The sequence below is a fragment of the Desmodus rotundus genome, chromosome 11, assembly GCF_022682495.2.
Source record: "Desmodus rotundus isolate HL8 chromosome 11, HLdesRot8A.1, whole genome shotgun sequence".
NCBI classification, from domain to species: domain Eukaryota; kingdom Metazoa; phylum Chordata; class Mammalia; order Chiroptera; family Phyllostomidae; genus Desmodus; species Desmodus rotundus.
Window position 1 is genome coordinate 4,407,089 of NC_071397.1, and position 25,978 is coordinate 4,433,066.

Below are 25,978 nucleotides of genomic sequence, written 5' to 3' on the forward strand. Positions count from 1 at the left end.
TTTTGTTTGTTCATTTTTGGTTTTTTTTTTTTTTAGATTCCACATATAAGTAAAACTGTACAGTTAAAATGAGTTTTTAAATTTGTTGTAATCATGTGTGGTTATTTTCCATTTTTCCTGGTAGAGCAACACTACCCAAGAGAAATATACTGTGAGCCACACATATAATTTTAAGTGTTCTAATAGCCACAGTTAAAAAAGTAGAAATAGATGGTTAATTTTAATAATATAGTTGTTAAATCGAATATTTTATAATCAAAAATATTATATCAATATGTATCAATATAAAAATTTATAATGCTGCCCTGGCTGGTGTGGCTCAGTTGATTGAGCACCAGCCTGAGAATCAAAGGGTCACCGCTTAAATTCCCAGTCAGGGCACATGCCTGGGTTGCGGACCAGGTCCCCAGGAGGGGGCGCACGAGAGGCAACCACACATTGATGTTTCTCCCCCTCTTTCTCCTTCCTTTCCCCTCTGTTTAAAAATAAATAAAATCTTAAAAAAAAAATAAATGTATGCTGATATGACACTTGTCACAATACAATCTAACCACATGGTTTCAAATGAAGCTAAAGACAACTAAGTGCTACTGCAGTCATTTTATGGAAAACACCAAATGAACTTTTTGGCCAACCCAATGTAACACATCTCATTTCAGACTCAGCCACATGTGCCTAATGGCTTCTGTATTAAAAAGCACAGTCCTAGATTAGCTCTCCAGTCTTCTCTGCTCTGCGTCCTGGGAGGCTCCCTTCTAGGCTTGCGTCACCCAGCTCTCTTGCTCTCAGGTTTCCAGGTGGCTTTGGACTATGGGAGGTACCACTAAACGATGGGACTATGGGGAGAGAGTAGTCCAATTCTTCCACCCCTGATCCTGTTCCCTTCCAAACAAACAACAAAAACAAACACTGCCCCCCCCCCCCCCCCCGCTACCCCCCCATACACAACTGGCCTGCCACAGTTCTTCTGCTTAAGAACTGTGCCTGGTTTTGGTAACCCTGCTCATTCTTGCCTCTTCTGGCCTAAGAGCTGCCTCTGGGAGCCCTCCCTTCCTTTGTGGGCTTCCCTAACCCCGCCCATACCTCTGTAACCAACCCTTTGTTGACTGTGCTATCTGCTTCCTGCCAGGACATTGAACCAAGTAGTTAATGAACTATTGTTTTTGTAAGGGTTTTTAAAAGATTTTATTTATTTATTTTTAAAGAGAGGGGAAGGAAGGGAGAGAGGGAGAGAAACACCAATTGCCTCTTGCACGCCCTTAACCAGTGACCTTTTAGTTCTCAGGCTGGTTCTCAATCCACTGAGCCCCACCAGCCAGGGCTGAACTATTGTTATGTTCCATAATCTTACTGGATTTTCCTTGAAGTTAACCACAGTGTTTAAAGTGTCAATTATTAGACGTAGGTATTATGCCTGGCTATTAGTCACTTTTTTCTTCTTAAATTAAAAATGTACTGAGTTTACTTGTAATGGGTGAATTTTTTAGAATTGGAAGATAACTTAGTGCCATGGTTGTCAACTCGAGGTAGTGAGAGAGTGTGTGTCAGAGTAATTTCTGTGTTTGGAGTCTTTCTGCACGCGCTTGATGGGAAAGAGAAATCTGCTTGAAGTGGCTTAGGCAAGTTGGGGGAAGAGACAGGGAACTTGCATGTTTAAATAACGGAATTCCAAAAGTGGAACTAGGTTCAGGCTTCGTCAAGGACAAGTCCAGGGCTCTTCATTCCCCATCTCTCAGCTTTCCCTGCCTTTAGGTTGGGTCCACCACAGGCTGCTTCTTCCCTTCTAGAAACAGGATGGCTGCCCTGGCTCAGGACCCCACTATCAGGGAAAGTGAGCACACCTTTGTTCTGTTGGATTAGTCATCTTTTTTTTTTAAAAGATTTTATGAATTTATTCCAGAGTGGGGAAAGGACAGAGAAGGAGAGGGAGAAAAACAATAATGTGTGGTTGCCTCTCGAGTGCCTGGTCCTCTTGAGGGGACCAGGCCTGCAACCCAGGCATGTGCTCTGACTGGGAATTGAACTGGTGACCCTTTTGTTCGAAGGCCAGCGCTCAATCCACTGAGCCACACCAGTGAGGGCTGGATTAGTCATCGTTTTTAATGGGGGTGGAAGTGGGGGCTAAGAACCGGAATGATTTAATTAACCAGGGATGGTCATGTCCCTACCCATGAAAAAGCGGGTGGTAGGGCCCAGCCACACCTGAATCAATACGTGGTCTACTTTTGAGAAAGTTAGTTCCCCCAAGAAAATCGAGAGATGGTCACTACAACGTGTGCTCTCATGCCCGGTCCCTACCAAGAAATTCTGATAGGTCCTCCTGAAGCTTCATGTGCTTCTAGGATCTAGACAAGAATGGTTGGTGATCAAATAAAATCAAAGGATCAGAGGGTGTGTCGGCGGGGGAGCTGGGTGGAGGGGGCAAAGGGAAAAATTGGGACATCTGTAATAGCATAAGTGGTAAAATATAATTAAAAAAAATCAGAAACATTAAAATATTCCAGAATTTAAATGGATAACTCATTTGGCCGCAGTTAACAGAAGACGGAAAGTATGTGGGCTAAGAGGAGGTTCCGAATGTTATTCACAAACACAGCTGGAGGGATTAAGAGCGCTTCACTGAAGGATGCGTGCTAGACGAGTATTGCACAAAAACAAAACCAGGAAAAACGGTGGGAAAGGATGGTTTACTGAGACGTGTAAAGAGAGTCAGCATTTTTTGAACAAGGATTGCACCCCGTGATTTACACCCGTGTTTCTTTTAATTAACTGAATAATTAAGCACATCTGTATGGACGGCCTGTGCTGTGTGCCAGGTGTGTTTGCAGGCCCTGGAGATGCAGCAGGGACCACGAGAGACAAAAGCTGAGGTTCCCGGGGGAGGCAACAGCCCCTACCAACCCCGCAAGGCTGGCGTTTTCATCCCATTTTACAGACAGGGAACGCAACCCGTCAGGTGCGGGGATTCTTTCCGAGACGCTTCAGCATCACGGGCAGCGGGGCAGGTCGTCCACACCCAGGACTAGCGGACGTGGCTTTGGCAGAAGCAAAAATCAGAAAGAAGAGAAAAGCTTACCCAGGGGAGGGGAGCAAGCAAAGGCAAACCTAAGTGAGCCAGAAGAGAAAAACATTTGGAGAATGAAAGAAAAGAAAAAAGTGAACGAGAGGGTTTGCTAGAATCCCGCCCCCCCCCCCAAAAAAAAAACCACACCCCAGGTAAGGTCAGCACAGGGCCTAGCTCAGCAACTGGAGTTCCCAGTCCCCTTCCCCCTCTGCGGTATGAAACTCCCACTTTACCAGGGAGAAAACGAAGGCCAGTGTGATTAAATCTTCACGTTTTCCCCCTCCCTACCTAAAAACCTTTCGGAGAGATAAGGCTTCAAAGGACACATCTAGGAACGATAAGAGAAATAATTGGCATACCTTTCAGCTAGTGACTGAAAATACAGGTTATTGTTGCTTTTTTTTTTTTCTTGAGAGCAGAGTTCAATATATTTTAGCAATCTGTAAGTCAGACTGTATTGCAAGGGGGTAGGGGAGAAGGTTCGAGGGCACCGGACAAACTTCCTCGCTGAGCTCACTGGTGGGGAAGAGGGCGATCGGGTGATTTCTCTAACACGATTGCAGAATTTCTCTCCTAATAGTTCGTTATGCCCGCGGCCCTGTCTCCCTAGGGGGTGGAAGACGGGCCACGGTGTGAGCGGCCCGCGGACTCCACCCTTTTACCCCCCTTTTCCGGGAAGAAACCCACAGGTGCCTTTCTGGCGTTTGTTCGGGAGCTCAGAGTTTACATTCAATCTTCTTCGGGAGCTTCATTTTTATTGTTATTCGCCAAAGGTGATAGTTTCCAGACGGCTGAGCGGGATCATTTGTCTTTTGAGTTTCTCTGAAGCACTTTAAGAGGCCAGGCTGACGACGCCACCGTCTCTGCCAAATCCCGCAGGTTGGGTGAGAGGCGGGAAACCGGCCAGACTTGGGCAGACCTTCCAGGATCGGGCTTTTCCCCTACGTGTAGCACGTGGCGGGCACAATCTGGTGGCAGCTCGGTCACGTTAACTCGGTGACCTTGGACGCAACTCTGAAGCACGTTTGTAAACGCGAAGGTCTTAGACGAAACCGCGGACGAGGGTAAGTAATGAATGCATCTAATAGCTACATCTAATTAGGAGCTTTGGGAAGTGATGGCAGTCGTGTTAACAACTCCGGCCTGTTTGGAGACGAGGGAGAGGGACGGGGAATAACTCGGAGACCGAACGCCGGGGAACTGCACGGCACCGCGGCGGCTCGCACCTCCACAATTCGGGCGGCGCGGCCTGAGCGCGCTCCCAGCAACGGCGGTTCGTTGCGTTTGTAGCCTCTACGTCACGGCCTTCTCGGCCTCTGATTGGGCGAGCCCGTCCAATCATGTGATTCCAGCATGCCATATAAATTGGGGCAAGGAGAAGGCGGTGGTCCGCCATTTCGTGGACGCCGGGCAGGGGACGGCATCTGTGGGAGCCGGGCGGAGGGCAGCGGAAGAGCAGTAGGAGGGTGTGTGGATCGAAGCCGCCGCGTCCCTGATTCAAGATCTCGGTAAGAGGCCAGGGTCCAAACGAGTGGAGAGAGAAGACTTAACAGTGCCGAGGTGGGGCCAGGCCCAATGGCGGCGCCAGATTGAGACAAAGGGACGCCGCCGCCATTTTGTGACGTTCGGCACGGGGCGGTGGCGGGGGCTTAATGCCCACCCAAGGCCGTATCCCGGCCTTGAGGAGTAGGGTTTGTAAATCTTTGCTGGGGGGCGAGCCGTAGTTTGCGATTGCCCGAGAGCGGAGGCGGGGAGGAGGGCCGGTGATCGTACAGTACTCCAGGCCGCGCGGTCTTTCAATTTATGGCGCCTTTTTTGGCACCACGTTTTCTTAAGCTGCTAGGATTTCTTCAAGTCCCTAATCAAGACTGGGCATTTCGGTGCATATAAGTGTTTATGTTATTCTAATTTGACCTCGTTTTTTCCACGTTGGACCTAAGTCCCCCCCACCCCCCCGTTAAACCAATTTTTTGTGGGCAGCGTTTTTCTTGTAGCGGCTTCCCATTAATCCGTAGCCCTGAAACTAGTGGTTCGGTCTCGACTCCGGGGCACAGGGTGGGGTCTCGCAAATAGGATGTATCTGGGTGGTTGTGTGTTTTTTAATTGGATAAGCCCACAGGGAGAAGAACGTGGCGTTTATGAAAAAGCCCTTGAGCCCAGTTATTGAAGAGGCCGCTCTTTTAATGCAATTGAAACTAGCCTGCAAGGCGATTGCGATCGTTGCCTAGCGACTCTAAGAAGTTAAATACAAGCCTTTAAAGTGCAGTTAATTCCTAAGTAACGTGTAACCACTAATCTTTTTCTGGATTTACCTGTTTTGGACAGTTAATAATGGTTGGAGTCGTAACATACGCACTTTTGTGTTTGGCTTCTATAATTTGGCATGTTTTCTCCCACGTTTGTAGCATTTATAAGTACTTCCCTGAATAGTAGCCCGTTGTGTGGATAGTCGATTTTGCTTATCCGTCGATGGACATTTGGGCTAATATCTTTTTGCTGTTAACTAAAAAACGTAACACTGTCTTGATGCTTGAGGTATGAAGCTGGTTCATGCTTTGTTTGGGCTTACAAGACACATTTTTATCACTTTTCTAGTGGTTTAGCCATGATCTACTGTCTCTGCATTGTTTCCTTTGGTTTTGAGCCTCAGGATTTGCTTTTGGGCAGCTTATTCTCCTTGTCGAAGTGCTTTATTTTTGAGATTAATTGAAATAACATGTAAAGTCCCTAACTCAGTGCCCACACTGTAGTAAATGTTCCTCCAGCGTTTCAGTGTTTATTTTCCCCTCACTCTCCACGGAGGCTTTTTCCCCTCCGGCAGTTGGTGCTGGCTTCCTGACAGTTACCAGGAACAGTTGTGTCCGGCCATGCGGCCCAACACAAAATTGTAAATTTACTTAAAACACGATGAGATTTTTTGTGATTACGTGTCACAGTGTATTTAATGTGTGGGGGCCAAGACGACAACTCTTCTTCCAGTGTGGCCCAGGGACGCCAAATGGTTGGACACCCCTGAATTAGGGAGAAATGGGTGTTTCAAGGGTGATGATTTTACTTACTTGGTTTTTACTATTTTGGCAATGGTTCCCAAGGCTCTTTTTCATTGTGTGGATTATTTGGGTAAAATACTAAATTTTCTTTTAAACAGAAATGCATCGTGATTCCTGTCCATTGGATTGTAAGGTTTATGTAGGTAATCTTGGAAACAACGGTAACAAGACTGAATTGGAACGAGCTTTTGGCTATTATGGACCACTCCGAAGTGTGTGGGTTGCTAGAAACCCTCCCGGCTTTGCTTTTGTTGAGTTTGAAGATCCCCGAGATGCAGCCGATGCTGTCCGAGAGCTAGATGGGAGGTAATTTAATCATTGATTTATACTAACAGCGAATATGTTGCTTGAGTTCCTAATATTAAATATGTTCCTTGAGTCCCTAAGATCTCTAGGCGTATGTGGTTCTGAGTGGCTTCTTGAGTATCTGAAGTTGATGTTACTGCAGATTTACGTAAACCTTATTTGCCGTTAAAAAAAAAAAGGACTGAACAGTTTTAGTTGAGATGTAGGAAGTTTTTTTTTATTCAGTTGGCCATTAAAGAAAATAATAAAAGTTTTTAATAGTCAATTTTTGGTGAGTGGGTAGCTGCATCCAAAAAATGGTCAAAACATTTTAATCTTATTCTCTAGTGTCAACTGTGTTCTCACCTTTGAATTGTTTCTAAAAACAATTGTGGGATCCTATTTCTATAAGTAAATAAGGCTATGAACTAATTGTAGCCGAGTTAAGGTTTCATGGAGGTTTGTTTTATCACCTTTACGTGTTTGACACGCCGCTTTTAGGAAGTGTGCAGGTTTCCTTAGTAATTATGGTACTGGCTGACTGATAATACCTGAGTCTTAATAGTGAGCTGGTATTGTCTTTGCCCTTTTATTTGGCATTTGAAACCATTGGATCTTGTGAAACCAAGGAAAACTTAATCCTTAAGATCCTAAAATTAAATTGTCTGAGGGTTGGCTGTATAAAAAAGCTTCCCTACCCAAGCAGATGACAGAAGCATTTTCAGGGCCCCACCTCTTCCCAAATCACTGTCCAAATATGGTAGCATATCTAAACTTAATGGTGGTTGCAGTTTTTTGTGTCACACACTGTCGTGCGATGATTGAAGAGGAGGGTGATGTAAATGGCCAAAAGTCTAGTGTCCTATTTACTGCTGTTTACATGGACACCGGTGGGGGTGGGAAGACAAGCAAATAATAGGGTGAGATCAAAGTATTCCTTGCTAAGAAGCTAACTAGAAGTGCTTTTTCCTTTATTTTTAATACCCATCTCTTAGGAAGTCAGTTTGGCTGCTTTAAATTTACTGGTTTTTCCTAGAACACTATGTGGCTGCCGAGTAAGAGTGGAACTGTCGAATGGTGAGAAGAGGAGTCGAAATCGTGGCCCACCTCCTTCTTGGGGTCGTCGCCCTCGAGATGATTATCGGAGAAGAAGTCCTCCACCTCGTCGCAGGTACTTGAGAGCGTGTTTAGAGGTTTGGTGTAATGGAGTAGCTAATAGGAGCAGGTACTTCTCTTAAAGTTTGTTGGTGGGTTATAAACTTACTGAAGAATCGGAGGTTTTTATGAAACATTTGCTGGGTGTAGTTTGGGGTATGTGAGTTGTGCTGAGTGTTGGCTTTTGTCTTTAGGTTCATGTTGGTAGTCAGTAACTTCTGTCTTGGATCTGTCTTCTAGTTCATCTTCTAGTTGCATCTTTCCAAGTCTTCCCTTATACATCAATTTAGGCCTTTTTCCATTTCTTGACTCCATAATGACAAACATTACATTCAACTCTAGCTCTTCACAAAAATGTGTTTTCTACTATTAGCACGATTGTAATATTTATCAATCAGGCAGCTGTTTTAATGTTACAAGTGGTAAAATAGCAATCTTTCTGAAACTAACTTTAAGTCACTGACCAATAAAGGGGGCTAAAAAAAGTAATCCCAGTCATCTATTCTTCAGACCCAAATAGAAGAGAAATCAGTTTTTTTATGATTGAAAATGGCATCATTCTTGGCCCAGGCAGTGTTGTCTGGATGCTAACTCCACATCTCCTCAAACCTCCAAAATAGTTTCTATAGGACTGAATTTACCTCTTACAGGTGAGTGAAGTCCTTCTAGGAGATAGGAGTTCAAAATCTTGCCCCTTTTGCTATTTTGAAAAACAACACACTGTTGCCCATCATAATAAAGAGTATTTGTTAGCTAATAGATGGTTGTACTGATGGCTTGTTTTTCATTTTTTTTTTGTGCTTTTTGGTCCATCTATTAATAAAAATGAACCCCGTTACAGAGTCACCATCATGTCTCTTCTCACCACCCTCTGAGTCTGCATTAGCCAGTCAACTAGCCCTTTCAGCGTCATGTGACCAGCGCGCCCCATTTCAGCTTGGCTGGTGTCGTTTCACATGACCCAGGCATGGCCAGTCGTCAGGTTGCACCGCCCTTTGGTTCCCGAGCATGCTGTTTTCTCTCAGCCTTCTCTCCAACCTTAACCAAATCGGCAGCAGCCACCTCGACCGCCCACACATTCCTGGCCAATCAGCTCAGCTGTTTATTTACCAAATGTCTTCACAACAACTACAGCAGCAGCCTTCGGCTAACAAAAAAGCAGGAAAAATCCACAACACCCCCTTCGCCAACCAACTAAATCCAACGCAACATCTGGCAAAACCTTTTCAGCAAATTCTTCCTGGCCGTCAGTCCGGCAGCCTCACCTCACCATTTCTAGCTTGTTGAAACCCAAAACTAGTAAGTTTTTCCTGCTTAATACAGTTTACTGCTGGTTAAAATAAGGAGTAAGCGGCTTAAAGTAATTCTTTTTTCTGGATCAAAGGCTGGCTGTGCATAATTGAATGGTAATGTACATATATATTGCTTGAATAAAACTTTTAAGGGTGATAGGGAACTCATAATGTAACTTAGACCTTCAAATGAAACTTATTTGCATGTGTGAGATGCCAAACTAAAAATTTTAATAACTAACAGATTTAGCTTTCCTTTCTAGCAAAATTTTGTTGACTCCTATCACCTTTAAATGGTTTTACTAACAGTTTTCAAAATTTTAAAATTTTGGGGGTGAAGCGGGCCAAGCTAAGGTAATTTTGATAAGTCTAAACACACTCTTAAATGTGACGATCACAAATGCAGTTCTAATGTAAGCACTTAATGGCATCAATATTTACACCTACCGCGTTTTCACAAAATTACACTATCCACCTGGTACCTAAGTCTTGTCATAGACTTAACAGGTTTGCATGGGTTCCAAATACTGGTTTATGGTACTGTTTTTGGAACTACTTGTGGGACTACATTTTGGTGTGGTGTTTTGGGTACTGAAGTTAGTTTGACATGAAGTTTTGCATTGGACAGATCTGCTGTGAAGCATTCTTTGTTAAAGTGAGTCCATGGTTGGAATACCTGCTTTTCACTTGAGCTTTTGATTCCTTAATCTTTCTGTGCCTTTTTTTCTATTTTTTTTTTTTTTCTTTTTTTTGGACGATGGGTGCCAGTTCTTCCGGCACATTCACTGGGCCCAACAGTGAGTTTGAAAAGTTGGGAAATGCCTCACGCCATAAATACTAATTGGCAATTAGCCTAACTTTCTTGTTTCTGCTTTTAGATCTCCAAGACGGAGAAGCTTCTCCCGCAGCCGGAGCAGGTAAATGGTTTTTGGTCACATTCTGGGAAATGACAGTATTAACTGCTATTACTAAGCTGTTTTCCAAAAGACTTGATACATGGTAGTAGACGTTGGCTTTAGTAATGAGTGAAGTGGTGCATGGAGCCAGTATTAAGTTGTAAGAATGAACCAGCTCTTAGTTTTCAAAGACTTACTACAAATACTTGTTGGGTTTAATTCTTAATGGTCGTATTTTTCTTTTCTCTGTTTTTAGGTCCCTTTCTAGAGATAGGAGAAGAGAGAGATCACTGTCTCGGGAGAGAAATCACAAGCCGTCCCGATCTTTCTCTAGGTCTCGTAGGTAAGATTTTTTTAATGACTTGAGCCATTTTAAGACCTTGCATACATGATGTATTAAAAACAAGAAAATGGGTCTTAAGCCTATTCTACCATGAAAGTGTTTTGATGTTTTGTCCCTGTCACCAAGTTACAGGTGGAACTTGTTTTTTTTTTTCTTTTTTTAGCCGATCTAGGTCAAACGAAAGGAAATAGAAGACCAGTTTTCAAGAGGAGTGGTGTACAGGAAATAACTTCATTTGACAGGAGTATGTACAGAAAATTCAAGTTTTGTTTGAGACTTCATAAGCTTGGTGCATTTTTAAGATGTTTTAGCTGTTCGCCTTTGTCTTGGAACAGTGACATAAAGATGTAATTCTCTATGGTTTGAAATGGATCATATGAGGCATGTAATACCAAGAATTGTTACTTTACAATGTTCCCTTAAGCAAAATTGGTTTTGCTTTGAACTTTAGTCTTGCATAGACTGATAATAAATCTCTTAACTCCTCCCAGCTAAAGTGTGATGTATAGTATTATGGAAACTAAACTTGTAAAAATTGAACTTAAGACTTTCCATTGCTGGGATATAACATGCAGCGGTAGTAGAATAAGCAGCCTTCAGAAGCTGCTGTGAACTGAAGCCAGCAGGTAAAAATTAAAGCTGCACCCTTAAATTAGATTAGAGGTTTAAAAAAAATCCGACTAGTCTTTACACTGGGCAGAGGTTGTCCAGTTAGTGTAGAACCTAAGAAGTTTCAAGAAAGTTAGTTTACCTTTCTTTGCTTTAGGTCATAAATTTCTTATGTGATTGCTGTATGAGAATACATAGCTCTTTGTAACATTATTCATTTGGAAATTTGAGACTTCAAGATACCAGTGTCCTGCCAGTTTAAGGGTACATTGTAGAGCTGAACTTTGAGTTACTGTGCAAAAGTTTTTTTCATGCTGTCATTTGTAATATGTTTTGTGAGAATCCTTGGGATTAAAGTTTTGGTTACAAATTGTTGTTTAACATGAAAGCCTGTTTTTCCTTGCAAAACTAAAATCTGTGAGCTTGGTATCAAGTTCAGGTGTAACATTCCTATTGGAAGCCATACTTATATTTTCTTGTAAAGTGCTTTTGAATTAATAAAATAATAGCATACCTGTGTAATAGTCAAACCCACTATTACCATAGTTTGTGTCCCATGGAAAGTAGTTGATTACACAAATCTCACAAACAAAATTGAGGCCTTTAAAGTAAAGGAAATTTTTGATTGCCACCTAAGTGATTGTTAGTTCTTACCACTTTGGGGGGGGGGGTGTTTTTTGTTTTGTTATTTTTTTAGTGGAAGCCAGTTCAAAAAGTCCATGTGATAACTCAGTGACTTAACATTTTCAAGTTTAGCAACCTAGTACATTATAACCCAAAGTTGCCCATTAAAAGGCTTTTAGCTTAGCATGAGAACTTTCCACAAAGCTTTAAAAATTGCTTCCATTTTACATAATTTGAGGTGTTGCATGGGAATTCTAAATTGATCCATTATGATGTAAAACTCACTATATGGTTCAAATGTAACAGTGCAGACTTGAATATGGAGGCATGCATAACCTTCCTCTTAGAAATCCAGAGGAGCTGTAATTTCAAAATTTTGTGCAATTAGATTAAATCATAATAATACAACAGTCTTGTGGCTTAGTTTCCTTAAATGTGCTATTTTATGATTGCTTTGGATTATTGTGACTTTAATGTGAAAAAAGCAGTCATTGTGTTGAGTTGAATCTATAGTAATATTTTATAAGATAGAGGTCCTAAACAGATTTCTTCCTTTGGTCCTTTACCTGTCATGCATATGTCAACAAGAGAGGAGAGTCATCGGTGTCCTAAGGGAGAGCTGGTAATCAGTGAACTTCAGTGTGAGTCTTTTTACAGAAGACACTTCAGATTACCTGTTGATTTGCAGGAAGCTCTGGTTTTGGGCTTTGGTGTTTTGGTGATTTCTCATTGCCTAAATACTGTTCCCTGTTAGGAACAAGGCAAAATAGCTGTAAAAAGTCATGGAAGTAATAATGGTATGTCATTAATCACCCTGATCTTATACATGGACATTTACATGGACTTTTGGGGGCAATATACAACATCCAGAGTCTTGAGTAAGAAAAGCTTTTATAAAGAGGATAATAGATTATGGGTATAATGTAGCTGATGGAGGATCTGAGATAAAGTCAGTCTTGGGCTCGCTGTGGTTGGGGGGTTGGTTGGGCAGTTACAAATCTGCGATCACTTTAATAATTAAAAGCCCCAGCACAAATACTATGTATGGCTTGCAAAAAATACGGACGATACAAAGTGTTAAACTCTTTAAGTTGTACATTTAGGTTGCAGCTTGTGGCTATGTTAAAAGTTCTGGAGTTACTATTAAGAGTTCCGTTAGCCAGTTTGGTCATGTGTCCTGAATGATAACAGCAGTCACTAAAATTGACTTGTGGTGTAATGACTACAGGTGTTCACTAGAAGTCACTGTTGGTGACTTAAGGAAACCTTAGGGTTATACTGGTTTTTATGGTTTCAGGAGCATGTGACAGTCTGGTTCTCAGCTTATTGTGGGTTACTTCTGAACTCCCATGTCTAACTAAGCAAAGATAGACAAAGATAAATTAGCCAGAGAATTTTTAATTTTATGAGATAACCTACTGGTCATATACTTCTTACAGTTCCTTAAAAACATCATGTGATCAGAAGATGGCATCTCCACCCTTTTAGTTAGACATGCTCATATCTGGGTGGGGGGTCCTGGTCGCTTTTTAGTGTAGAGTCGTGGTTCACATTAGTATAATGGTTTTTAACACTAGTGGTGACCACAGAAGTTTTTCACGGCATGTGCAGCCTGATTCCAGGCTCATTGGCTCAGTTTTCCACAGTGGTCTCAAGTCCTGTGTTTGGAGGAGTTCCCCCAGGTGACAAAAATCTCTGGTTATGTAAGAGCTGCTGCCTTAGTGCTGTTGTCTTACGTGCTTTTACTTTTCTGGATCTTGAACGTGATTTAGTTGCAAGGTCTAGTTGGTGATGTCCTCCAGTTGTATATTTTTGTACTGGACTGTTTTACATTGGGGGGGCATGAAAGATTTTTATAATTAAAGTAGCTGAAGAAAAAACTGGGTTGCAGTATATTTTTACCAAAACAATCTGATAGTGTGAAATAACGATTTTATAGTCCACAAATTCTTCCATCCTGTTTTGCTAAAGACTCATTGGATACCGCAAAAAGAGTCCAACTGTAGTACACTTGTGAGGTTCTGAGAAAAGATTGGAAATTTCTTGTGAGAGCTTAATTTTTTTTTCATGCAACTCTGCCCTAATTGCAGAAATTCAAAATACAGTATATAGACATCACTTAGGTATCTCAGTTCTTTAATTTTCTGGAACACTTAACAACTGCAAACAAGTTTCCCAGATTAACATGAAATTTGTATAGAACATTAGTTACCTCATCTTCAGTTTTTCCTTAGTTCTGACATACATGAAAAAGCATTGAATAAGACTGTTCTACTAAGGTCTTAGAATCTGAATCTGGCCATTTAGTTATTTTACTTATGAGTTAGTATGTGTATGTGCTTAGTCCTGAAGTGAAAAATCTCTGGAAACGTTGATACTTGGCTGCTTTGTGATGGTCATTCAGAGAGATCCTGAGATGGAGAATATTTCATTTTCAGAGCAAAATTAAGTCCTCCAGAAAAGTAGTCTGCTAGGTGGCTTTCCCCTCTTTTTAAGTCTTTCTCTTCTGTGAATTAGGCGCCTTAGTGTTAGTATATACTTAACTCAGATTTCTTTTGGGGTCAGTTAGGCATCCTTTTTAGTATTTTGTTACTTCCTAACAAGCTCCTAAACTTCAAATCAGAGCCAAGGGAGAAAGTTGCCGAATGCACTCTTCCTTGGGGTAGGGCGGGGTTACTATTTGTTATTTGGATAAGAAAATGGAAATAATCAGTATGAAAATGTAAATTTTGAAAACTTTTGAAAGAATTTCCCTTAGGAAGCAATTTGTAATCCTTTAAAGCTTAGGCCACTGGCAGCTTTACCCCATTTCAGCTGGTTGTGCCACCAGAATTTATGAGGAAATTTATTTTTAGATAAAACCATCCATGTTAAGTTTCAACAAGAGTGCTTTACAAGTAAATACAAATTGGAATGTTGATTGTCATCTGACCGTTTTTAAAGGTCATTTCATTCTCTACGTGGCAGTCCACGACACACAGGCACTTAGTGGGGGATGGGGTACAAATCTGGTTGAGGGCCCTTTGAAAAGCCACTTAGCTAGAAGCCAGTTAAAGTAAGTCCTGGCACGGGGCCGGGTGGTAAAGGAGAGCTCACAGAAAGGCTGTTACATAAGGAATCTGAAGTTGAAGTTTACAGGACAGGACAATTGAATTTGCATCTGCACTCAGATTTTACAGGTAAAGCCAAAAGGATTCTAAAACTTGAAGTGGGTCCAGTCTGGTCTGATTTGACTTTTGGCCATACTGCCAGATAACAGGTGTGGGATATGACCAGTACTGGCAGGAGGACAAGGAGCTGGGAGTGTTAGACTGCTCTGATGAAATGGTTGGCGCTTGTGTGCCAGCTCTCTGGGGTTTGATGGGGACAAGACGTTGAACTGGCTGTCCTGGTAGGACTCGTGTTGACAACGTATACCTGTCTAGTTGACACGAAATGGGCTTCCAGAAGCTAGGTTAAGAGCAGAAGTTGCCCACTTTGTAAGTATTAAGGAATAGATGAGCCACAGTGATTATTTGGAGAGGGCTAAGAACCGAATCTTTGGAAGTAGTGGCCTGCCCTGTCCTGTAACCGAATGGTGGTGGATTTGATCCCTGGTCTGGGCACAAATGGGAGGCAACCAGTCATTGGTCCTGGAAGCCAGTGTCTGGAAACGTCTTACATTGATGAAAAAATGTCCTTGGGTGAGGGCAAAAAAAAAAAAAAAAAAAAAAAAAACCTGCCAGAGGGTGCTGGAAGCTTCCAGGAAGTGTTGGATGAGTCAGGAAAGAGAGTTCATTTAAAAAAATTTTTTTTATTTTTTATTATCATTTTTTTTAGCTGGAAATGGTGTGGCTCTGTGGGTTGAGCGCCAGCCAGCCTGAATTGAAAGGTGGCTGGTTCTATTCCCAGTCACGGCATATGCCTGGGTTGCAGTCCAGGTCCCCCAGTTGGGGTGTGCAAGTGGCAGCTGATCAATGTTTGTCTCACATGTTGATATTCCTATTTCTCCCTCCCTTTCCATCTCTCTAAAAAGAAATAAAATCTTAATTTTTTTGACCTGCCCCTGCTGTGGCCTCCAGGAGAGGAAGTTTCATTTTCGAGTACTTTGCCAGATATTGTACAGGCCCTATTTTCTTACGTGAAACATGACCACTTGAGAGGTATCGTGTAAAGGGAGGCCAGGTAATTTCTCACATTAATTACTCATTTTACTAAACAAGTGGTGTATTCAGAACCCAGGCCAGCCTTGATGTTAAAGCCCTTGTTTTCCTTTCCACTACATTTTTACTTTCTCAGCTCAATGGTAAAATGCCATTTAATTGCCATTCTGTGATTGTCAGGATTTAAAGGACATCTTTTTAGTTGTAAAAAAAATGTAAATTGTACCTACCTTAGAAAAGAATGACCTCTTTCAGGTTTTCTGGAAGCAACTTGTTACAATCTGTCTTCCAGAGAGGCATATGTGATGAGCAATCGTTTCTTTTTTTAAAGATTTTATTCCTAGAGAGGGGAGGGGAGGGAGAACGAGGGAGAGAAACATCAATGTGTGGTCGCCTCACTCGTGCCCCCTACTGGGGCAGGGAGGGGGTGTGGACCTGGCCTGTAACCCAGGCATGTGCCCTGACTGGGAATGAACCGGCAACCCTTTGGTCTGCAGGCCTGGCACTCAATCCACTGAGCCACACCAGCCAGGGCAGCAGATTTGATCATGTCACTATTGAAGTACACGGAAAGCTAGACAAGTTGTCCAAGGTCGAGGCCCAGCAGTGATTGAACTGGAACAACGTAACTTACTGTGCTTCTTGGGCTAAAAAGACGCACCTAGGTTTCAGAGGAGGAAAACGGGGTGGGGGAATCCACAGCCACCCTCTCCTCCACGAACCAGGCAAGGTACATTCGGAGTGTAAGATGCACCCCCATTTTCCTCCCAAAACGGGGGCAGGGGTGGGAAGTGCATCTTACAGTTAGAAAAATATGGTAGGTTGCAGGACCAGGTGGCTATTAGCTGGAAAAGGCTTTGAGTCCACAGTCTCAGCCCATGTTTAGAGATGAGAGAGTGGATTTGCCCAAGTTCACATGGGCACCATGGCAGAAATGGGACAACAGCTAATCCAGGTGCAAGTCTGGGGAGCGGTATGATACTACAGCTTTGAAGCTAGTAGCCAGGGTGACTTTGGACCAGCTGCATAATATCTAGGGTTTCATTTTCCTAACTGCCAGATAGGGGTAACCATAGGGAACAACTACCTGCTACTGTTAATACTGCAAGGATGTAGCATCGTGACACGGTGCTCAGTGAATGGCTGTCGTGTGGCAGGCTCACAGGAACTGATAGGCAGCAAAGCACTCACAGAAGCTTTTAGCAAAACTGACTCCTTTTGCTGCTGGGCAGGCAAGAGTGTGCCCCCTGTGCATTCTTGCATTCCCCCTGCACACTGGGAGCGTGTTTCCCCCAACTCTGGTTCTTACCATACTTTTGAGTCCATTGTCCAGTTTGAGGGGATACTGATAAGAGTGGTCCAAGGTCAGGAGAGGTACCATTGTAGTTAAAGGGGTCTGGGCAGATTTAAAGAAACAGGCTTCTGAATCCAGGGATATGTGTTATGTGTAACCACTGGAAGACATAAGTTGTTGCTTGAGCCGATTCGAAGCCATTTCATACTTGCCCTCAGAAAAGTTAAGAGTTAAGGCACATGTAGACACCAAAATAAAAACTAGAGCCTTGGACAATAGACAGACTGACTTGGATATGATGAGAGAGGGGGAAAGCTTAATTGAAGTAGAGAACACACCAAGAGAAATAACAGACTGCTGAATTGGAGAAACGAAGTATAACACTCTCACAAATAAGCTGGCCTTGAAAGCTATGTGAAGGCCCTGGCTGGGTAGCTCACTTGGTTAGAGCGTCGTCCTGGTAAGCCAAGGCTGTGGATTCGATCTCCAATCAAGGCTCATACAAGAAGCAACCAGTGAATGCGTAAGTGGAACGACACATCAATATTTCCCTCCCCTTTTCTCTCAAAAGCAAACTATTAAAAATAATTCACCTATTATAACATGGGGCAGGGAGAAAATGAAATGCCTGTCCCATGGGTTGTTAGGAAGGTTTGAATCGATACATGAGACGTGCTCAGAACAGTTCCTGGCACCAAATACTGTGAAACCGTTAAATAGTATACGTCCTTTGACAGAAGGGAAGAACTGGTTAGGAAAAACAGTAGTGCAAACGCACAGAATCATGGATTATTCAGTGACATCTAGGCAGTGTCTTTATCCCATTTAGTCGTTCTATCCGGCCTTAGGCAAGTTACTTTACTTTTTTCTCCTCACCTGAGGATATGTTTATTGATTTGAGAAAGAAAGAAACATGGATTGGCTACCTCCAGTATGTACCCTGACCAGGGATTGAACTCACAACCTTCCAGTTTATGGGACAATGCTCCAACCAGCTGAGCCACCTGGCCAGGGCTATGCAAGTACTTTAAATATTTTATACCTGTAGTAGGTTCAGTCCCGTGGTTGTGGGCAATTCTTAGGTGGCAGACATCAACCTAACAGCACATCCATCCCTAAAGTTAGGCTCCCTGGCCAGTGTGATGACTTAAAACCCACATCAGTTTCCCAACCACCCACTAGGAGGCAGTACTGCCCCATTGAGACTTGGAGGCCAAATCCTTTACCGGAAGTCACACTTTTAGGATTGAGTCTCCATTGACTGCAGTCTTTTCCACTCTGGCAATAACAGTAAAGGCAGTGATAATGACAAGAATGACAATAATTAGCATTTCTTGAACTCATGGGCCAGCACTTTGCTAAACATTTTACATACATACACGAACCACCAGCTCACTTAAACCTCACTACGTGGGAGATTCTGGTATCTCATACCAACGAAAACACGGGATTAGGTACAAGAGCCACGGAAGTGTTTTGTGTAGAAGAGGTTGTACTTGAGCTAAGTGTTGGAAAATGGGTTTTGGCTACAAAGCTGGCTATATACAGGAAAAAACCATGTGCGTACAAAAGCAAAGAGAAGAAACTTCAAGGCTTTATGTGGGCTGGCGAGTTTAAGACCCTATAAATTTGTTCTGCGTTTAGAATTGGAGATGAATAGAAGGTCTGAGCCAGAGGAGAACTTAAGAGCTCATTAAGGGATGGTGATTTTCAGACCGGAAAACTAGCCAAACCTTTTTTTGGAGTGAAAACTTATGTAATAAATACATAAATATAAAATATCAATTTAAATGATACTGCTATAAAAAGATCTAGTCGGTAATACTGATTTAGAAAACATGTTTTGATGAACGTAGTCTTGGGTTGACCTCAGAACCCAGTTTCTCCTGTATCTTGGTTGTACAGAGAAGTAAATGGCAAGTGGTAACATTTTTTAACACATCATTTTGCAGTCCCAGAAGTGACAAGATAGGAAGGTCTTCCCCCAGAACAACCCAGAAGAACAAACTTACTTCATTATGTTAAAATACACATAACGGTTCAATAGGTTTTTATGTTTGAGAAGATGTTTTTTGAAAATTGAGAGACTGATGTATGTATTCTAAGGACAATCATGTGTGAACAGCTGGCGCAGGGCTGTGTGAGACTTCCTTACTCGCCCACCGTAGCTCTGCAGGTAGAGAGCCTGAGTCAAAGGAGAGGGAGGACGGGGGCGGGGGAGGTGGGGAGGCGGGGAGGCGGGTGTTGTGATGCAGGCACTGCGACCCCTGGAACCCAGCTGGGTCCACATTTGGCCTCCTGACTTCCAGCCCAGTGCTCCTGAGTGGCCAGTTGTGACGTCCAGTATGGCAGCACGCCACAGCCAGGCTGTGCTGTCCCTTACCTGAGAGGGCCCTGGCCACTTGCCCATCTCCCTGGCAGATAAAGCCGCAGACGGAGCGCAAACAGCACGGGCTCCAGGGGGTGGTGCACGTCTGACCCGCCCAGTGGTTTGTGCCAGTGCCTGGGCCAAAGGCACTGCCCTGATCTCGCCTTTCTGCCCCTTCCTCACTGCGCCAGATCGGGCTCCTTGAGCAACAGGCGGCCACCTGTGAGTGTGAGAATGGTGTCTTTTAAGGTGGGTTTTCCAGGCTGCAGAGGGACTGCTCTGCCGCATTGCTCCATCAGTTTCACTACCCGCGGTGCAGTTGACGTGGGGTGGGGTGCTGGTGTCACCAGGGTGCAGGCATGTTGACCACGAAGGGGGTGGTGGCTCGAGCATGGCAGAGCAGGTACGCTCTAGCCCCAGGACTTCAAAAATACCACTTATCAGCATTTGTCTTTGGAAAGAGGCAATATTCTTAGAAATTGCAGGATGTTTAGAAATTTAACTTGCCCTTTTTTTTTCCTTTTTCAGAAAAGGAAATACTACATTGTGTGACAGACATCTAGTGTCTCCAGTCCTAGGTCAGTTAAGCTCCCTGGCTGATGTGATGACAATAAAAAAAACCTAAATCATTAGGAGACGTTTCTTATCACAATATAATTAACATTTTTGTCTAAAGAATATATTTTGCCACTAATGAAGAATACCAAGTGTGCACAGTGTTTTTATACAGAAACATTTAAAAAGTAAGTTCATACACTGAAAACTTTGGCTGGGCACAAGGCTGTTACTGAATAATTAATTTACTTGACCTTGACCCAGAGCAGGTCCCCCAGAAGCAGGTTCCTGGAGTGTGGCTCTGATGGGAGGGCTTTGTGCACTGTGGCCTTGTTGCCTGGGAGGGCGCAGGTCCCCCTCTCCCTGGAGCTGGAGGGCTGGCCTCCACAGCTCGGCCCGCACGTGACCACAGCCTGAGGACAGTGCAGCCTTTGACTTCTAGGTACGCACACCCTGTGTAGCCGAGAAGTGGCAGCCACACGACCGCCTCTGCAGGCTTGCTGGGACCAGAACCTGAGGGTACCGTGCGAAGCAACACCTGTGTCTGGCACAGAGGAGGCGCTGGAAGTTGACAGGCTCAGCGTTTCCCGCTGTGTTAGCTCCCCTTCATCCCCTTCAATTGCTCACTTTGAATTCAAAGGTCATGTATGAGCAAGGTAGGAAGACGAAAGGACGCATGTGAACAGGGAAGGGAAGAGGCGGCCCGATAGCTTCAGCTTTCACGAGTAGTCCTTTCTGTCCTGTGTCCTTGCTGGTGCTGGGAGTTGGGAGTTTCTTGGCTGTGTGCAGCAGGCGCTGGGTGATAGGCCCCACCGTGGGAATGAGGAACTGAATTCCAGAAAGAGGAAGGGCCTCCCTGGAGGTCGGGAAGATAGTAGGAAGTTGAAGCCAGTTTGAAGCCCACAGCTTCTGAGTCCAAGCCCAGCACTGGGGCCAGACAGGAGGAGGGGCCGCGGAGGTGCCCGCACCTGCCCCTGAACTCGCACGTGTGAGGAGCCTGTGCCCGCGATGCCGTCTTCCCTCCTGACAACCTGAGGTCCTGACCATTCCCCGCCGAAGACAAGCTCCTCCTTTGTGGCCTACCCAGCCCTAACGTCCTGGGAGTGGGCAGGTGGGGCTTTTAGGCCCCCCCAGTTTTGCGTTCCCGGGGCTCCTGGGTTTGCGCTGTCCCTAGGCCCGCTGCCATTTCTACAGAAGTGGTGTCCTGGGCTTTCCCCTCGCCGAAAAAGGCGTTCTCTCCTCTGCTTCCTCTGGCCCGAGCTGGCTGTCTTGGGCTTCCAGCGAGTATTTCCATTCTTTTCTAAGAGAAGCAAATGGGTACCTTTTTAGTGGTTAAAGTGACAAATAAACACTGCTCTCATGGTTAAAATTACTCCTTGAGGTGGAGGACAAGTGGATTGTGGGCAGATTGTTTCCCGAAATCTATCAGTATAATTTTAAAGAATGCCGAAAAGAGACATTAGTCCACGAACCCTCATGTGGTGACTGCACATAATCGCGTGTGATGTGGGCCACGCCCTGTGCTGGCCAGGTGGCGCACACGCGTGGCTCTGCCCGCACGGCGGTCAGATCCGGTAGTCCGGAGCATCAGGTGAGAGAAGGGACTTCCTTTCACTTAGTGGGTTTGCGCATCTGCAGGCGGGGGCAGCTGGGCCAGCGCTGACATGTTCCTCACATGGCGGCCTGCACCCTGGAGCAGGTGGACCACAGTGTCCCTCCAGCTGAGGCAAGAATGCCACCCTGGGACGTGATGGCCTGCAAGGTCCTTTCCATCACTGAAATTCTAGGATTGGCCTCTGCAGAAGAAGAGTAAGGTGGTTTTCTTTGTAAGGGTGGCGGGTCCAGACTCGTTTTCCTGGAGGGGAAGGGAACAATGTTAAATGCATACGGTGGGTGACTGTTGTCCAGGGCGGCGTCAGGCCACCTAACAGGCTTTTTGTTCTAGGGGCCACACAAGTGTAGTCATCACACGACCCCATTAAGAGTTACTCCCCTCATTGTGCAGATGTGGAAACTGAAGCTTAGAGGAGGAGGAAGTCCCAGAGTGAGGATTTCCACAGCCGGGACGACACCCAAGGCCTGACCCCGCAGGCCCACGCTCCCCCAGCACTGTGCTGTGTGGATATGCTAATACTAGGCCTGCATCGGGGTTCACATTGCCCCAGAGGCTTCTTGGTGGATGGGGGTCCCCCCAAACCCCTGGAGGTAGCAGTTTCTTTCTCAGGGCCAGTGGGTGTAGAGGTCGTGGTATGGGAGGAGGATATCCGTGAGGAGTAGAGACTGCCGGCGCCAAAGCTGTCTCCCCAGTGGCCCCTGGGTGGCCTCCTGTCACTCAGATCGGCTCCGGGGAGGCTTTGCAGAGCGTTTGCAGGTTGTATGTCGGGGATCGAGGCCCTGCGGCTGCGTGCGTCTGGTAGGAAAAGCGCCGCATTCAGTCTAGAGACACGGGCTTGGCTCCTGGGCACCATTTATGCAGCTGGGGCAAGCCCTTTGCTCCTTGAGTCTTGCTCTTGTCATCGGTAAAGCAGGACAGTGCTTTGTTGGGCTGGTATAGGGTTTAAAGGGGAAAAACCTTCACTGAATGCTTGGGAGTTCCAGGCACCGTTCACCTGTATTAACTTGACCTTCTCGGCAGTCCTTGGAGAATAGGTGCTGCTTTTATCTCCATTTTAGGAAACGCACAGAAAGGTTAAGTCACTTGCCCAACGTCACATGGCAAGTGGGGAAGCTGGGATTGGAACCGAAATCATCTGGCATCAGAGTAGACACTCAGTAAGAATCTATTAGATGAATAAGTGAATTCTAGGGCTCGTCAGTCCTAGACAACAGCTTTCTTAGTGGCAAACATTATTCCAGGTAGACGGGACGTTGGGGAGCCTTAGTGTAACCTGCTGTTCAATGGGTGAGACCCTCAGGAGTCTCAGTAAGCCTGGGGCCGAGCTGAGGTGAGGGGCCGGCATCCGACAGCCATGCCCAGTCGGGGTGCCCGTGGCCCACAATCCAGAGGTTATATGTTCTAGGAGACAACTCAGATACAGCGCAGTCACTTCCATAATCATTAGTGCAGAGTCCCAGCGACCTGCAGGTGCTGTCACTTTTTAACGTGTATCTATCAACCCTGTCCCCAAACACAGTAAATAACATCGTTGAAGAATGGTTAGTGCTACGTGACCACGCACACCCGCAGAACCCCGCGCTTTACAACACAGAGGGTCTACGGGCCTGGCTGCCTGTGGGGCAGGGGAATGGCAGTGACCCCTGGGGGCAGGCAGGATACGTAAAACAAGGGGGCTAGCTGGACCCATGGTTCCCCATGGAGCAGGGAGTAGGGTTCATTCATCTCACTGCACCAAGGGCCAAAAATTGAACTGAGTAAAAAGAAAAAGTAAAAAACAAGACGATGAAGTGACTCTGCCTGAAATGCACAGCTCTGAGCTCAGGGAGGAAAGGTGTGGGGACACATCCTGGGCGGCCTCACCAAAGGCAGAGACCTGGAGGAGTGTCCCTGGGTGGGGCTAGTGAGTTCAAGGTGAGAGTCAGTCACAGCTCTGTGAGCTCGAGCTCCTGCCCATAGACTGTAGGGCAGGAGGGAAGAGCGGCTCCTGGGTCAGGGGCCACACAGTCACCTGCTGTCAAACCTTGCTCACCTAGGATTGGCCAGATCCACTACTAGGATGAGTCTAAGAGTGTCAAGAAGACAACGGATGTAGGTCAATGAAGAGCCCATCTTCATTCCCTCAGCTGGACCATCTGTAAACACTGACCTCCCCTAACCGCCCACCTGGCTACTGGAACTTCCCTGCAAGTGGTCGTCCCCGGGCACAGAGCCTGCAGTTCTGGGCTCAGGTCACAAGGTGGCAGTGTGGGGAAGAGCTGACCCTGCCCCATGCAAAGGACGTTTAGGTTGGCTGGCAAGGAGAGGCAAGCATGATTTTCTAGAAAGTAAATCTTCAAGCCTGTTAGTCCTCAGCCGTTAACCACCCGGGGTGGGTGGCTGTGTGTGCGCATGTGCTTCTGAGTATGTATATGTGACGTGTGAATGTGTCGTGTGTGCCTAGAGTCACTGAGGGTGGCCGGGTGACTACATGAGTGTGAAGTGTGACTGTGAGTGGGGGGAGGGGAAGGGGGGAGCAGCAGTCTCAGGTGTCGCCAGAGAGGCTAGGCGGAAACTATAAACCTGGGCGATGTCCTCTTTATCAGTGAGCCCTTCTCCTGGGTGAACTGGGGTAGAGGGCAAAGTTCACGCAGATTAGTGGGGACCGGGAGGCGTGAAGCCTGGCAGCAGTATTGGAGGGGAGGAGGGAGTGCTCCAGTGGGAACGGAGGGTCAGCACTAAATTCTGCTTAGCCCCAGACTCAGAGACGGGGTGCTGGGCCCAGCCCAGCCAAGCTCCACCCAGCCTGGCCATTTTCCAGTGGTGCAGGCAGGGCAGTTAACCTCCCTGGGCTTTAGTTTCTCCACCTGTGTAGTGGCAGGAAAGGGGGCCTGCCTTCCTGGCTGTGTGTGCGGATTAAAAGCCAGCTATGTATGTAATGCACTTCGAAGGAGGCCTGGAATGTGGTGAGTGCTCGCCTGCTGGTTGCGGAGGAAACGTGAAATCGTGCAATTCGAGAAGACCTGGGTATAGCCTGGTGCAGGCCGGCCACTCTGGACCAGTCCTCTGCCCCCCAGCCTTCCAGACAGGGCCTTCCTAGAGGTGGAATGGGCCTTCGCAGGAAGCTGGGGGCTGGGCCCCCGAGAGGGTGTTGGGCCAACACACTCCAGATCTGTCTCCAGTTCCCAGCATGGCACACTCCAGGCCCACAGCATACTGACTCACACAGCCTCCTGCTCAAGTTTTGCTCTCATTTTTTTTTTTTTAAGGCCTGGGTGGAAAACATTTGGTGTCATCGGGGATTACTTTGAAACTACCGCCTCACATTGGGAGCTGGCTTGAGTCAACTGGTCACCATGGAATTTCTTTTTTTAGCACATAAACAGCCAAGTCAGAGGCAGCCGTGGCCCCGTCCAGGGCGGAAAGCAGCCCGTGGATGTGGAGCTGCCGGGCTCGTATTTCTTGGGTGAACAGATGCCATGTCTCTCAACTCACCGCGAGGAAGCCCAGAAACTGTGGTTTGGAGACCACGTGTCTGGTGATGTCTAGCTGTTCAGGTGGCTTCACCTGACAAGCCCCCTCTGAATGTCAAAGCCACAAGATAAAGCACATATATGTACAGTAGTCAGGGTGCTGCACTTCTCGGGGGCCACCCAAGTCAGTGAGGAAACTGTTTCATAGCCAAACATAAAAAATGCCAGCCACAAATGGACAAGCCTTCTTCCGAGTGCCTGTTTTGTGCAGGTTCTGAGTCCAGGGAGGGTCTCTAAGGGTGGGGAGACCGGGGCTGGCAGCGTAGGGCCCTTGGAGAGGCGGAAATGCCACGAGCCAAGGCGTGGAAGTAAGGGCGTGTAAAATATGCTACAGGTTGGCACAGAGGGTTTACAGCAATAAATAAATAAATCCAACACACACTCATTAAGCATCTACTAGGTACTAGATACTGATCAAGTCACCGAGATGAAGCTGGTGAACAAAGCAAAAACCTGTCTTCTGTGGACATTCTATGAGTAACAACAAGATAAATAGTAATAGCTCAAATGTATTGAGCACTTACTGCATGCCTGGCACTGTTTGAAGTACTTTATTTACTCATTTAATCCTCAAAACACCCCCATAAAGTAGTTATGGTTATTATCTCTAGTTCACTGGCGAGGAAGCATAGGCAGAGTGGTGAAGGCAGAATTCCAACTCGTGGCCCGTGCTCTGACCTTGACACCCCACTCCCTTCAGTGAGGCAGGGTGAGATGTCAGGTTGCAGGTATTGGGAGGTGGCTTGCAGGGTGGTGAACTCTGGGCAGGGAAAGTGGGGGACCCAGGGTTTTCGGAAAATCAATCTGGGGGCACGTATGGAGTCAGTTGCAGGGCTGGTGGCTGAAGGGACTTGGGGGTTGAGGGGCTGTGCAGCCCACTGGCGTCACACAGGAAGAGGAGAGAAGTGAAGACAGAAGAATCAGTGGACAGGGCTTGGAATATGCCTCAGGCCATACCTTGCCTGGAATCCATGAACAGAGTCCATGGGCAGAGATCGTTCCCTCCCATCAAAGGAGACTGACCACCAGTTCACTGTATCATTAATTGTGCTTCGTGAGGGATGAGGGGCCTTGCTAGTGTGCTGGGCCCAAAGTCTACAACTGGTGGCTCGAAGGGTCTCCCAGGCTCTGCAAGAAGACGCTGTGGTGTGTACAAAGTTCAGCGTTGGTCCTT

General features: G+C 45.7%; 1 protein-coding gene across 1 annotated transcript; it reads left to right on the top strand.

Moving 5' to 3' along the window:
• Window positions 1–4,413: 4,413 nt before the first annotated feature.
• SRSF3 (serine and arginine rich splicing factor 3) lies at window positions 4,414–11,222 on the top strand. Its single transcript, XM_024557861.3, has 6 exons — window positions 4,414–4,572; window positions 6,213–6,420; window positions 7,436–7,570; window positions 9,725–9,763; window positions 9,999–10,085; window positions 10,249–11,222. Exons 2-6 carry the CDS (start codon window positions 6,215–6,217, stop codon window positions 10,274–10,276), a joined length of 495 nt encoding a protein of 164 aa, XP_024413629.2. The 5' UTR covers window positions 4,414–4,572; window positions 6,213–6,214; the 3' UTR covers window positions 10,277–11,222.
• The last annotated feature ends 14,756 nt before the right edge of the window (window positions 11,223–25,978 follow it).

Coding starts and splice junctions, on each gene's coding strand:
- SRSF3 (XM_024557861.3), top strand. CDS start 6,215: ATGCATCGTGATTCCTGTCCATTGGATTGTAAGGTTTATGTAGGTAAT. Junction 9,764..9,998: donor TTCTCCCGCAGCCGGAGCAG/GTAAATGGTTTT, acceptor CTCTGTTTTTAG/GTCCCTTTCTAGAGATAGGA. Junction 10,086..10,248: donor TCTTTCTCTAGGTCTCGTAG/GTAAGATTTTTT, acceptor TTCTTTTTTTAG/CCGATCTAGGTCAAACGAAA.